Source organism: Geotrypetes seraphini, chromosome 1 (genome assembly GCF_902459505.1).
Source record: "Geotrypetes seraphini chromosome 1, aGeoSer1.1, whole genome shotgun sequence".
In the NCBI taxonomy this organism is placed as follows: Eukaryota; Metazoa; Chordata; class Amphibia; order Gymnophiona; family Dermophiidae; genus Geotrypetes; species Geotrypetes seraphini.
Window position 1 is genome coordinate 501,171,637 of NC_047084.1, and position 15,221 is coordinate 501,186,857.

General features: G+C 43.9%; 1 protein-coding gene across 1 annotated transcript; it reads right to left on the reverse strand.

The window, feature by feature from the left end:
- Positions 1–1,241: 1,241 nt before the first annotated feature.
- On the reverse strand, positions 1,242–14,605 carry CTSL (cathepsin L). The gene is made up of 8 exons (XM_033927656.1): positions 14,449–14,605; positions 13,788–13,951; positions 13,580–13,702; positions 7,225–7,380; positions 6,545–6,769; positions 4,058–4,226; positions 3,857–3,974; positions 1,242–1,640 (listed from the first exon to the last, which is right to left on the reverse strand). The coding sequence occupies exons 1-8, from the start codon at positions 14,525–14,527 to the stop codon at positions 1,541–1,543; spliced, it is 1,134 nt and encodes a 377-aa protein (XP_033783547.1). The 5' UTR covers positions 14,528–14,605; the 3' UTR covers positions 1,242–1,540.
- Positions 14,606–15,221: the final 616 nt, after the last annotated feature.

Here is a 15,221-nt window from a genome sequence, read left to right on the forward strand (position 1 = left end):
CGGTGACGTCACCCATGCGTTAAGAATATGCTGCCTGCTTGTCCTGGGATAACCACTGAACTGAATTTATACGTATAAAAAGGAGCAGGACTAAAACTGTCAGGATTAAATACCAAAACATGTGAGCAAAACCTAGAGCTGAAAAGGTAGGCATCGAACAGTTACAGTTAAAGCATGAATTCAAATAAAGAAAGCACCGATTACCAGTCAAGTTTCAAAATGTTACCAAGATGTCCAAATATACCATAATCACCTATCAGGCTTCCATTAAAAGTTCAAAAGTTCATTGAAAACCTTTTCTAAAGATGCCTTCAAAAATTAAAACCTTCATTCAACGATATTACCATTGGAATACATTTTCATTATTTTATCTACCCTTTCTTTCATCCCCCAACCTATCGTTATCCTTTGTCGCTTTTCTCTAAAAACATTTATTCTACCCCTTCTCCTCCTGTTTCAGTATGTCTGTCTTCAGAATTTATTTTTGTACGTATAATTATGAGTTTGTTACCCCTGATTTTATGTAATTCGTTGAAATAAGCGTTTGCATCAAATTTTAATAAACTTGAAGCTTGCAAAACTACTAAACAGCTCACATTAAAATCAGCTCAGTGGGCACAAGTTTCTCAGCCCTTCCAAAGGTTTGCACCATCAGATGCTAGTCCCAACAGTGCCTGAAGTACCTATGCAGAATTAAAGCAAGCATTACTTAGGACAATACCAGCCAAACAATCCTCCACTGAAGCTTCTTTTAAAACATTCACGAAAGTGACTATAGTAATGGAGATTGTGGAAGAGCAAAAGGTTGCACTGAGTACCCACATAGTTTCTAAGAATACACAGGGGAAGCAGAGTGCATGCGTAGCACCTCAGTTCATAGCAACAAGAGCTAATAAAATCAGATTTTAAATACTTAATCTGTTATTGAGAATGACACGGGGGAAGCCACTGCTTGCCCTGGATCAGAAGCATGGAATATTGCTACTCCTTAGGTTTTGGCCAGGTACTAGGGACCTGGATTGGCCACCGTGAGAACAAGCTACTGGGCTTGATGGACCATTAGTCTGACCCAGTAAGGCTATTCTTATTGCACTTTGTAACTTGTTAATAGCTAGAGCCTGATTGTACTGCAAAAGGCTGCTCCCATATCCAGTACCGCATGGTCAAGTCTCACTACAGCAATGAACTAAATCCCCCCCCTCAATTTAGGATCATGTAGATTAATGACAGTGACAAATGACTAAACCAAGGTTTTAAATTTTATTGTACATGTCTTTAAATAAAAGGCAGTGCATAATCAACTTAAAACAATTAAAAACTGTAAAAACCTAGACAAAAAAAAAGCTACAGCAGCTATATTACAAGTCTTATGGTAGTCCAATATTTTTAAACAATGAAGTTCAAGTCGCAACAAATAGTTTAATCTTCGGCATCGTGGTTTGTGTTTCTCTGACAAAGCACTTGAAGGGCCCTGGCTGGGCAGGCTTATTGTACTGACTGTGCAAACTTTGGTCCTGCAGAGGTGAAGCTCTCCCCCAAGCTACACAAGAGGATAACTGGCAGCAGTTGCTATTCCACAGTGATTCTTCTTGTCTTTTGCCATGAGCACATATCCTTTGTTGCCCCACATTTCACCCCAGCTGTATGAGAGAAGAAAAAAAAAAAAAAAAAAAAAAAAAAAAAAGGTTAGGCCTGCTCCTTCTACAGCAGCCAGGTGATAGTTTCATACTGAAAAATTGATTAGAACTAAACACCTAGGAACACATGAAAAGTAAAAGATCAAACTAGAAAATGTAAGTCTACCATAGAAACATAATGGCCGATAAAAGCCAAATAGCACATCCACTATCTCCTCTTTCTATGACAGTGGTTTCCCAACCCTGTCCTGGAGGACAAAGGCCAGTCGGGTTTTCAGGATAGCTCTAATGAACATGCATGGAGAAGATTTGCATGCCTGGCACCTCCATTATATGCAGATCTCTCTCATGCATATTCATTAGGGCTATCCTGAAAACCTGACTGGCCTGGTGGTCCTCCAGGAGAGGGTTGGGAACCACTGTTCTAAGAGATCCCACGTGCCCATCCCATGCTTTCTTGATTTCAGTGTCTCCACCACCTCTACCAGGAGACTATTCCACACATCTATCACTCTTTGTGTAAATAAAGTATTTCCTTAGATTATTCCTAAAGCCTCATTCTATGCCCTTTCACTTTGGAGTTTCCTTTCAATTGAAAGACTTGCCTCATGTATATTTATGCCATGTAAGTATTTAAATGACAGGACAGTGAACTAGTTCATACATATGAGGTCTGGCAATTAAGTTTGCGAACTTGCCTCTGTGCACTTACTTAGTTGTCTGTACAGTGTTGCCAATGTAAGGTTTCATAACCTTAGTATATTAGGATCTCGCAGCTGTGTTTGTGTGGTGGTGTCTTGCTGAGTGGGATTCATAAGCACATAAGCATTGCCTCTGCTGAGTCAGACCATAGGTCCATCACGCCCAGCAGTCCGCTCCCGCGGTGGCCCCCCAGGTCAATGTCCTGTAGTGATCTACTACGCTACTATTCTATTACTTTATAGTAGAGTAGTAGATCACTACAGGTCATTGACCTGGGGGGCCACCGCGGGAGCGGACTGCTGGGCGTGATGGACCTATGGTCTGACTCAGCAGAGGCAATGCTTATGTGCTTATGAATCCCACTCAGCAAGACACCACCACAAAAACACAGCTGCGAGATCCTAATATATTGTTGTTGTGTGTCATCACGAGAATGTTGGAGCTTGAATTAGAGCAATGAACAAACTTTAAATTGCTTGTTAAATTTGGCAAGAGTGGAAGTGAAATCAGGGACACGTTAGTCCAAGTTTATGGGGATAATGCCACGAAGAAAATGGCAATGTACAAACGGATTAAATGTTTTTCTGAGAGGAGAGAAAGTGTCACTGGTGAAGAAAGGTCAGGGTGGCCAGTAACTAGCAGAACAGATGAAAACATTGCAAAAATTGGTCAAAGTGTGCTTCAAAACCATCAACTGTGAGAAGCATAGTAGACCAAGTAAACATCGATAGAGAAACAGTGCACCATGGAAGTCAGCTAATTCTCCACGACCAAAAGTTCCACCAGTCCAAATCAAAAGTCAAAACGATGTTGCTAACTTTTTTTTTTTTTTTTAAATATCAAAGGGGATTGTTCATTATGAATTTGGACGAACAGTTAACCAAGTGCTGAAAAGGCAGTGTGAAAAACTTAGACAAAAATAACCTGAACTTTTTGCAATAACTCATGGCTCTTGCATCACGACAATGCACCAGCTCACACGACATTGTCTATAAGGGAATTTTTAGCCAGAAAAACAACTGTATCGGAACACCCTCCCTACTCACCTGATCTGCGCCCCCCCCCCCCCCATGACTTATCTTTACCCAAAGATAAAGGAAATATTGAACGGAAAACATTTTGATGACATTTAGGACATCAAGGGTAATAAGACGACAGCTCTGATGGGCATTCCAGAAAAAAGAGTTCCAAAATTGCTTTGAAGGGTGGACTAGGTGCTGGCATTGGTGCATAGCTTCCCAAGGGAAGTACTTCGAAGGTGACCTTAGTGATATTCAGCAATGAGGTATGTAATGTAGCACTTTTTCTAGGATGAGTTTGTGAACTTAATTGTCAGATCTCGTAGTTACTTTTTTACACCTAGACTTTTATGGAAATCACAAGACAGGTAATCCAGGCACCCCCCTGGTTTTAGGGCAGCTAGTTAAATGAAAGTAGAACTCAAATGTGTTAACATGTGGTCAAAGCTAGAAGGAAGGCAGCGGACCCAGGTCACATTAGTCCAAAAAACTGCATACCTGTTTTTGACAATCCAGTATTTCTTTCCATCCACGTCAGATTCTTTAAATCCATATCCTACCACTAAGACACCATGGTCTAGATCTTCACTGCTGCAATCAGGCTCATAGTAGATACCTAGAAAGAGGCAACACTGAAGCTAAGGGCTATGCCAAAGAGAATTTAGATACCCGAAATATTCACAGCCGCACAATACGTACCAGACTGATAGAACTGGAATGACGAGTGGCCTGCATCTATAGCAACAGATACTGGCCCCACAGATGCTACTGCCCTCATAAGAGCCCTCTCATTGCCAGATGGGATATCCACGAAGCCAGTGTCATTTGCAGAGTTGTATTTTGGATCGTAGTGGCAGTCCACATCATCCTTAAAAGAAAGTCGCATTTTAAAATGAGCGATATGCAATGTTTTTTTCACACTGTGCAGAAATGCTAGAGACACTAGCAAGCCGTTCAAATAACCTAGTCAAAATGTGGTCTGTCAAACCTAAGTCATCCTTGTAACATAGTTAAGCAGCATCAGTTTACTGCAGTGCTATATGGACTTCAAATTCTTATGCTTTCTTGAAAGCCTGTTACATTTCTACTACTAGTGATCATTTCTATAGTGCTACTAGATGTACACAGCACTGTACACTAAACATATAAAGAGTCCCTGCCCTTCTGACCAAACTATACTGTTTTACACCTGCATGCTTTATGTAAAGTGCACATTTCCATTTGGGTAAAGCGCCCATACTGATCTAGCTCAAAATTAATATCCTGCAATCCCATCCGTGCTCTTTTCATGAACTGCAGAGATACCGCACATTAAGCGCCAATACTCCCTCTACGCCTAGTGTGAAGTCTATGGGAAATGAGGGAAATAGTTGGAGAATGGCAAATAAGGGATGAAACAGACAAGACTAAAGCAGAAATTCAGGCTGCAGTTCAAAGCTAAATACCGTACTGAGCCCTGCCTGGTGCAAGCTAAGGCTGCCACTGAACTTGTACTGGAAATCCTAGAAGCCATTTCACAATCACTTAAGTCTGTAATCTGCTGAACACAGGGAACTGTTTTACTGATTAGGATGTTGCTACTACTACATACATGCAAAATCATGCAGAGAAGGCTGTACAATTAATTCTTGTGGCATGGCCTGCATTCTCCTTGGTTACTGCACACAAAAGTTACCTAGTGTTAGTGTCACATACAATTAGCACTGATGCACCCAAGAGGTGGCACTCAGGTGGTTAAGTACGCTCATACTAGCTACCTACTATAGACTAGTTACCATTGCAATCCAGACACTGCCTATACCACACTAAGTAGTTAGCAAAGGCCAACTTCTTAACATACCTCAGAGATGCTAAATCTAACTACCATGGAACAGGGCAGGTTAGGACCCTTGTCTAAGTTGTACAGAAACAGTAGAAAGAATTTCTGGGATATACCCTTAATCTTAGAAGCACCTTAAAATCCCATAAAAATCCTGGGAGTGACGCTAGACCGTCACCTCACTCTTAACTCACACAGAGCTACTGATCAAAAAAGGCTTCTCAACACTATGGAAATTAAGAACCATCAGAAAGTTCTTCGACACAGCTTCATTCCGACTACTGGTGCAAGCCTCAATCTTAAGCCTGCTTGACTATTGTAATATCATTTATCTGGGGTCTCTCAAGAAAACATTTGAAGACTCCGAATCATACAAAATTCAGTAGTGCAACTGATCTTCAACATAAAAAAATGGGATCACATAACCTCCTACTACCATAAACTCCACTGGCTACCCCTAGTAGCAAGAGTGCTGTTCAAATTTGCTTGCCTTTGTTTCAAATCCATTCTGGGTTTGGCCCCCCTATGCCTAGTCGCCCATTTTAAATTGGACTATTCCACCAGACCAAAATGCAGATTACAAATATTCAGCCACCCAATAATAAAAAATTGCCAATACAGAAGATTCCTTGACAGAACTCTTGCGTTCCAAGCATATCAACAGAACGGCTGGCTAGGTAATCTTATCAAGCACTCTTCATCCTACCTTAACTTCAGAAAACTAGTCAAAACCAACCTGTTTAACCGATTTGTAACCAAGAGCTCTCAATGACTCCTCCCCCCACCCACCCCCGTATTCCTACTTACTTGTACTTGACATCCCTACAATGTGACTTTCACTCTGTTTTCTCTTCCTCCCCACAAATATGCATGTATTCAAAGATATCACTGTTATTCTAAATATTCATTGTATTCAAGGACTTCATTGTTATGTCTTCGCTGACTGTCCAGCTCTTCTTATTGTAAACCGCCTCGAACTACTTTGGCGGTGTATAAAAAATAAAATTATTATTATTATTACTTCAGATGCCACCAGGCCAAGTAAAATGAGTACAGAAGCCCTGGACAGAACACTCATTCAGGGTTAAGTTTTTAAAACAGAGTATACACAACTCCTGTGCTCTTTACCAAATCATTAAGTTCTTGTTTTAGCATATTTGCTCTGCTTGGGTCTTTGAATTTGTTGCTAAATACCTACATCCTGCTGGCTTCCGATTTCTCTCTGAACACAGTAGCCATCAGCCTGCTGCAGGCAGGCATCTGGATGGTCAGGAATCTTATCCAGCTGATACTATAGTGAATGGCTAGAGATTATCTAGAATGACAGCAATATGACAGCACTGCTGCTTTCAGAGGACCCCGTTTACCTTAGCAATATATGGATAAGACTCTTCAGAATCAATGCCATGGTTATCTTCCACATATTGGAAGGCCTGATCCATGAGTCCACCATTGCAGCCCTGGTTCCCTTCAGGACGTGAACATTCTACGAGGTTCTGCTCACTAAGAGAAACCAGCTTCTGTGTTTTTCGGAAGTGCTGTCCTTCCAGAGCACCTGTTGAACTGAATGCCCAACAAGAGCCACATGCACCCTTTGGGACAAAGAAAAAAAAAAAAAAAAAAGATTTACTTCAAACTCCAGTACTGAACAGATTAAACAACTCACCTCTTAAGTTAATACTGATGTACAGTGCAAACTAAATCCAAGTTAAATATGAACTGAGTAAATTGAAAAAAAAAACAAAACATTTTTTTTAGGGTTTTAATGTGTCACCTCCCCATTGTTACTACACACACACAAAAAAAAAATAAATAAATACAAAGAGGTTACTTCTTTGTATAGAAATATGAACTGAGGGCAGAATTTGCTCTCTGAACAAAATTAGGCCTCCTGCTATTATGTAAGGCAGCTATACCAATGTGCTACACTACTTGCAAAGAAAAGGCATAGTCTGGAAAACATTTGCTCACTACCACATTGGCTGCTATGTTAAAAGACAGCAATTCCCTTGACATGAGCCAGGCTGGAATTTAAATGCTTCAATACCTGATTTTTAACAGGTGTTACATATCCATGTTCACGCCAGTCCACATTTTTGGGGGCTTCCAGGAAGCTGGGCTCTAGGAATAAGGATCCACGGACTTTCCTGTCCGACTTATTGTACCGGAAGCCATTCATTACTTGTCTGAATTCTTCAGTGGTCTGCAGGATTAAGAAATACAGTAGATTAGGCAACTCATTCTTGTAGAAAGGGAATGGGACTTGATATATTGCCTTTGCCTTTCAATGATTACAATCAAAGAGGGTTACATATTTGCAGGTACTTATTTTGTACCTGGGGCAATGCAGGGTTAAGTAACTTGCCCACAGTCACAAGGAGCTGCAGAGGGAATCAAACAGTTCGCCAGATTCTCAAGCCACTGCCCTAACTACTAGGCTATGCTAGCCATTACTGCTATCATAATTTTAAGAGCCTCTAAGCCAGTGGTCTCCAATGCAGAGCCCCCGAAGTCCTCCACTGCAGCCCTCAGTTAGAAACATGATGGCAGATAAACGCCAAATGGCCCATCTAGTCTGCCCATTCGCTCTTCAAATCCTGCAAATGCATTAATTTAAAATCTTGTCCACTTGATATAGTAACTACAAAACCTCTTGTTACTCAGGTGTCATTTCTGGAATTTGCTACTTCTGCCAATCCAAAATCAGCTGCAAACACTGGGCTATATTCAAGTCATGCAGATGATCATTTTAAGTATTTTTTTAACCCGGCATATGATTTTAATAATCTGAGCACAAAGTGTCACGCTGATGGCATTTTGAGAAAAGGGTAAACAATTTCTATACCTTAAGGCAGGGGTCCCCCAAAGTCCCTCCTTGAGGGCCGAATCCAGTCGGGTTTTCAGGATTTCCCTAATTAATATGCATGAGATGTGCATGCACTGCTTTCAGTGCATATTCATTGGGGAAATTCTGAAAACCCAACTGGATTCGGCCCTCAAGGAGGGACTTTGGGGACCCCTGCCTTAAGGGAACAGAAGGCTCTTGTCTACCTTTTTACTAAAAAGTGTAATTCTCAATCCAGTCCAGGGGAAAACCTACCCACACAACAAATATGAGATGTGAGCAGTAGTGCTGTCTGATTCAGTCAAAAACTTTGATTCACTCACATGAACCGATTTTTCAATTTGATTTGATTCAGTTCTTTAGGGCTGCAAAAGTTAAGTATCACGATCGTACTCTTTGCTTTTCAGGCAGCTTTTTATGATAAGGACTTTCAACAACTTCTATCTTCGTTCAACTCTTACCTATACTTTGGAAAACAATTAAACATTTTTTTTTCTAGGTTTATAGCCAACTACACCTCACCTACATGATGTCCTCTCAATTTGTGTTTTTTTATTTTCAAATCAATTTTTATTGATGGTTTAAAACAGGTGTGTCCAACCTGTGGCCCGCCCAGTGAAGTATTTTGTGCGGCCCTGGTCGAGGGCGATGCAGTGTTTTCCTCTGCTGCCCCTGGGTGTTTACCGTCTTGCCAGCTCCCTCCTCTGTCTTGCTGCAGCGTTTGCGCAGCCCCAGAAACATTTTTTCGGCCAATGCGGCCCAGGAAAGCCAAAAGGTTGGACACCCCTGGTTTAAAAACAGATACAACAAAAGAAATACAAAGAATCCAAACACAACAGGTAGAGTCCTTACTCTTGTGACTCTACTTCCAAAGCAGAAAAGGTGGCACAACAGTACCCCATCAAACATTAGTAAATGGAAGAACCCACAGTCACCCATAAGAAGCATACTCCCCCCTCCTTTTCCAGTACTAAATCAACACCGCCACCCCCCAGGTGGAAGATGACCCAAAATGAGGAGAAAGCAGTACCTTAAGACAAATCATTCAGAATCAAACTCCTACCTTATGTGGCGGGGAGTTAAGATAAGGCTCCCAAGTCTGCATAAAAAGTTGTTGGCGCTTAGGTTTATGGACGTCCCAATCTGAAGAAGCAGCAGGTGGTGGAGTTGATTCTGCCAATGCCAATAATTTGGAGGAGCATCATGTACCCAAGACTGCATGATGCATTTATGACCCACCATACATGCCTTCTGAAACAGCAAATGACACCCCCTCCCAAACACCCCACAGGAGGCTAATTAACCAAACAGGGCACCCCTAGGGGTACACGATATCTGAATGCCCCACAAAGCTCCCACGTAAGCAAAAATACCATCCCAGGAGTGAATACTTGGACAATGCCAAAAGGCATGAGAGAATGTATTGGGAGCCTAATTACATTTGACACAGGTAGAGGAGGGAACCAATCCAACATGAAAGCCTGCACCTGAGTGAAGTAGGCCCTATGGAGAAATCGGTAAATACACTCTCTCCAAAGAGAGCCAGAAATAAAATGAGGCATCCAATGGATAGTCTGACATCCAGCTCCAGAATCTGCACCCCCAATTCCACACTCCACTTGTGGGCTAAGTATGCATAAAGGCGTGGAGGCAGGCGTTCCCAAAGCAATTTATGTAACAAAGAAACTGACCATCAAATCCACTACTCACATATTCAATAAATATTGATTAAATATAAATATATAAAGTGCTCAGACCCAAACCATAAAACGTTCGTGATAACTACAAACTTATGGCTGTCTTATGGGACCATCATTGCGCTTTGTCCCAGACCACTCATATCATTCTCCATTAATAGCATAACATAAAATGAAGAAATATAAAATGTTCACTTATCTGTCTGATAGAGTGGTTGATGAAAGTAAAGGCAGCCAAAAAAATCACTAAAGTGCCAGTGCATTGAAAAGTGCAGAAATAGATCATTAGCCAGATGCTCAAGGTCCAGCACAGAAGAGGAGGCTGTCGGTGCCGAGCTGAAAGTTAAGAAGTGGGTTCGGGTGGGTCTGGGGGACGGTGCTGGATCGCGGGGGGGGGAGCTCGTAAATCGAGCCATGCTCGGTTTCCGAGGCGCCGATTTTGCGAATGCCGTCTTGCAAATTTTGCGATTTTGCACCGTCTTGCAAAACATCTGAACAGCATCCTGAAAAAACCCATTGACACCATACTTATCTATGACCCCAAACAAAAAATCCCAATGAACCCGGTCATAGGCCTTCTCCGTGTCAAAGCTGATCAGCAGAGAAGGCAATTTCTGATGATGGACCCACTCCAAGGAAGATAATATCCAACAGATATTTCTAACCGCCGTTCGACCCCGAATAAAACCAACTTAAGGACTAGTATCAAGTCAGGTAGTTTTTTTGCAAGGCGGTTGGCCAACATTTTGGCCTCGCAGCAGAGGAGTGAAATCGGTCTATAAGACTCCACCTTAGTCCTATCCAGCTTAGGAAAAACCACTAATTGTGCCTGTCCGAGTCGGAATGGTATTTTTTTCCCACCAATGCAATGGTTAAAAATATTCACCAGGGGGCTCAAGACATCCGGAGCAAAAAGTTTATAAAACTCGACCCGGTAAACATCCAAGCCAGGAGCCCTACACAACAGACTTCCCTGAATAGCAAGCATCAATTCATCTTCCCGGAACGGGACATTGAGTAGTTGACTGGCCTCAGGGCTCAAACAAGGTAAATCCAAGTTTGACAGGTAAGTTTCACTAGATAGCCCCGGAGAACTGTCTGGAGCATAGAGTCGAGTATAATAATCCTAAAAAAAATACACAAACCCACAAATAGCCTTATCCTGGCAGTGCAACTGACATTTGAGCGGTCAAATTTGAGCAACACGATAGGATTTCTGGCGTCCCCGAGATAAGGCGGGGGCTATGTTGGCCCGTTTATTACTATGTTTATATAGCTGATATTGGTAATACTTCACTGACTTGATCACCCGTTATTGTAGAAGCTCATTCAAGTGAAGCTGTATCGCCATCAATTGGGCTTTGTTGTCTGCACAGGGCCGACAGCCATGTCGCCATCTAAGTTCACCAAGTTGTTTTTCCAGGTGTAGAAAAGTTGTTTCTTTTTATTAATCTCTTGTAAACCACATTGAAATTAACAGCTATGTGGTTTAGAAATCCTATGTTATGTTCTTCTCTGCCCCATTCCATCCAGCCTGTTCCCTATGCCACCCCAATCCAGCATCTGCCTCCAGTTTCTCCCCTCCAGCCCCGACATTCAGACTCTGCCCTCTCTCCAGACCCCACTTCTTCCATCCAACCTCTGCTACCCCACCAATCCAGCATCTGCCTCCTCTGTTCCTCCCGACACCCAGCCTCTGCTCTCTCTCCGGTCCCCACGTTTTTCCATACAGCCTGTCTTCCCAATCCAACATATGACTCCATGTTCTGCCTTCTTGCCCCCAACATCCATGCCACCACCACTGCTTCTCTAGAAGTCAGCATTCCTGTGAATGCTGTCACTGCTGGCACTGGGCCTTCCTCTCTGCTGGTCCTGCCTACTTCCGCAAAGGCATAATAACCCAGCAGTGAGAAAGGGCCGACGCTGGCAGAGCAGCGAATTGTGAACGCTGCCATTGCCGAAAGTTCCCAGATCATGATGCAAGCTGTGGGAGCACCCCTTTATGGGCTGCAACTAGGGTGGACCACCCCACCACCCCCTTGGTACACCACTGCATTGTGGGTATCCTTAAAAATAGATTTTTTATTCCTCAATTCAGGGCTGCACAATGCACTGGGTGCGCCCCAGTTGGCTGCTTTGTGGCTCGTTTGATTCCCTATTCCAGGGAGTACACTTCCCCCTCCCTATTTGTAGTTTCCACACTCGCAGTTTCACAAATTCGCAATTTTTTTTGGAGGGGGGATGGGGGTGGGGGGGAAATCCATATTTTATCATGTTCCCGCCTCTCTCCCGGCATCCCAGCATTACCTGGTGGTCTAGTAGGCTTTCGGGGCAGGAGCGATCTCCCTACGCTCCTGCCCCGTGTAGATCGCCAATAGGAAATGGTTGCCGTGAGCTCCTGCCGTAGTCTTGAGACTACAGGAACTCACGGCAGTCATTTCCTATTGGTGATCTGCACTGGGCAGGAGCGTAGGAAGATTGCTCCTGCCCCAAAAGCCTGCTAGACCACCAGGTAAGGTCGGGATGCCGGGGGGGGGGGGGGGAGGGGAAGGCGGGAGGGAAGCGGGGTGAGTCAGAGCCGGACGAGAAGATATCCGTGGTTTTTCTTCATTCGCGGTCCAGCTCTGCCCCTATCCCCTGCGAATACAGAGGGAGAAGTGTATATTTAACTTGATTTTTTATTAGAACACTGATGATGCATTTTTGGGAAATTTGCTGTATTTGCAATTGATGTCTTAGATCAGGGGTGTCAAAGTCCCTCCTCGAGGGCTGCAATCCAGTCGGGTTTTCAGGATTTCCCCAATGAATATGCATGAGATCTATTGGCATAGAATGAAAACAGTGCATGCAAATAGATCTCATGCATATTCACTGGGGAAATCCTGAAAACCCGACTGGATTGTGGCTGTCGAGGAGGGACTTTGACATCCGTCTTAGATATTAAGAAACGCACTGCACTGTTTTTTTGGTGGTGGTGAAGATAAGCAATTAAAGTAGCAAAACAACACTCAAAGAGAAGAACCAATGTTCCATACCGATTCTGATACAAGCAGCAACAAGAACAGTGGAATAGATGATCCTGGACATACAGGTGATTTCACGTGCAAAATGTTTATTATTCTCAATACACAGTTAGTCAAGTTTTTCCCAAGCATTGTCCATTTTATACGTTTGCGTAACTAGAAGTCAGAAATCTTTCTGCAGTTTTCTGTCAGCCTACATTCAATTTCTATGCATCTAAATTTCTTGACCCATTTTTGGCAATTTTCACCAATCTTTGGTGTAGAACTTCCCAGAAAAGCATGTTTTTAAGTCCTATAATAGCTTTTTCTTTGCCAGTCAACCATTCCCACTCAGTATTTAAGGATAATATTAGTTGTTTGCATATAAGGAAGACAAGCTGAACACACTAATTTAAAAAAAAAAAAATAAAACCCTAAATAAAATGTTAAGACCCTACAGCAGAGGCATCCAACCTCACTCAGGTGGGATTTCAGGGTTTCCACAATGAAAATACATGAGTTCTACTACTAATTATTTCTATAGGCTATTTCTATAGTGCTGTATAGAGTCAGGAAGACAGTCCCTGCTGGCAGGAGCTTACAGTATAAACAGACAAGACAAAGATGCCATGATACAGTTAAGGGGAATGGTTAATTTGCTGGCTAGGTTGGCGGGGAGTAGGGTTGGTGGACCATATATGTAAACAGATCATTTATTGAAGAAATCCTGAAAGTCCAACTGGCTTATGGCCTTGTGAACCGTTGACCACCCCTGGCCTACTGCTAAATGGAGTAAAATAGCCCTGCTTTGTCCAGAGTGGCTCTAGCCCCTATGGGCAGCCAGAGTCTTGTGCTCACCATGTCTCCGAAGTGGTTCATTGCCAAACTGAAGTTGTGCTTCCCCAGCGTGAAATCCAGGTTGTGAAGCTCGATCATCTTCAGGTTCTTCTCCCAGATCTGTCGCCTCCAGCCTTCCTCGGTCTACAGAGAAAATAAGAGAGAGGAGTTACCTGCTGCTGGAGCCCCGCCATCCCGCCGTGCCCAGCACAGGCTGGTAAGCGCTTACCTGATGGTAGGTCTTGGCGTGCCAGGTCTTCCAGAGGTGCCAGTGGGTGTCCAGGTCTGGATCCAGCCGCGGGGCCGCCCGGGTCACCGCCGCCGCGAGGCAGAAAAGCAGCAGGGGGTAGCACAGCGTCATGGTGACAGAAAAACGAACAGCGGCAGGAAACCCTGGGAAGAGGACAAGAGTCAGCCCGGGCACGCATATAAGGGACTCAAGAGCCGAACGAATGGGAAACAGCAACGTCCTCGCCCGGAGCAGTCAGCTGATCAGTTCTGGGAGAAGAGGATCAAGTTCTGCCCTAGGGAGATGCACCCGTGCTCACCGACCATCCCACGGTTAAGAAACCTCGTCCCCCCCCCCTCCTGTTCCAAAACCCAAATCTCGTTTTTCCAGAGATGAAATTAATTACGCATAGGAGAAACGACATCAGCCTCACCCAGTCGTTCCCGAAAGAGCAAGTGGGCAAGGGGGAGGTCGACAGCAGCCCAGGGAACCCCTAATACAGAGCATTCAAACACGCAGCACAGATCCCCCTTCCTAACGATCCCAACAAAAACCTCCTACCTACCCCTACGAGCAAAACCATATCTCGCCCGGTCTAACCAGGAACCACAGAGGCGAGAAGGAGAAAAGAATCGAACCCCCCAACCCGAGCAGCACCTACCTATAGACAGCTCCAGACAAACACGCTCGGCTCTGCACCCGTAGGGCCTCCAGCTGCCGCGGCGCCGCTTTATAGGCATTCCCCGAATCCCGCCCGGGAGTGACGCTACACAGTCAGATTGGCGGTGTTCTCCTCGTGGCCTGGCAGTCAGGTGACTACCGAGCGCGTGATGCGATTGTATTCCCGAGCTCCCCCGGCCGGGCCTTAGAATTCTGAGAAAGGGGAGGAGGACGGATTGATTGCACTCCGGCCTAGGAGGAAGGGACCTGCCCCCCCCAAGCCCACAACAATTGCGACCACGTGTTATTCTTACCGTTTACCCCCCACCCCCATCCCATCCCGCTACTAGAACAAAAATCAACAGAGTAAAGCGACCCCGAGACTTGAGAGCGGGTGGTGGGTTGTTTTGCCTGAAAGAGGAGCGGGATAGACGTTGCTAACTGCTTTGTTTTTTCGTCCATTAGAGCGTGTGAGAAGGAACTCTGCCAGCGGCTCCTTGAGGACGATTGAGGTCACACTGGGGCAAGTCGATACTTCGTGTGATTTCTGCCAAGGTTTAAGTGGAAATACAAAATAAATATTGAAGGTTGCAAGCCAGAGCGACATTGCTGTATCCTATCAGGCCTACAACCACAACACTTTTTAAATTGGCACTATAAGACATCATGGCCTTCTGTACATAAAGAAACTCTTAACTAAATTCAGCTACCAGGTTAAAAAAAAACACAAAAAACCCTGTCATTGGAATTGATAGCCATTATTTCAACAAATTC

Excerpts from the sequence above, each read along its gene's own strand:
- CTSL (XM_033927656.1), bottom strand. The coding sequence starts at position 14,527 with ATGCCTATAAAGCGGCGCCGCGGCAGCTGGAGGCCCTACGGGTGCAGA. Across the intron at positions 4,227-6,544 it reads CTTATCCATATATTGCTAAG|GATGATGTGGACTGCCACTA; the intron begins GTAAACGGGGTC and ends CTTTCTTTTAAG. Across the intron at positions 1,641-3,856 it reads TACTGGATTGTCAAAAACAG|CTGGGGTGAAATGTGGGGCA; the intron begins GTATGCAGTTTT and ends TCTCTCATACAG.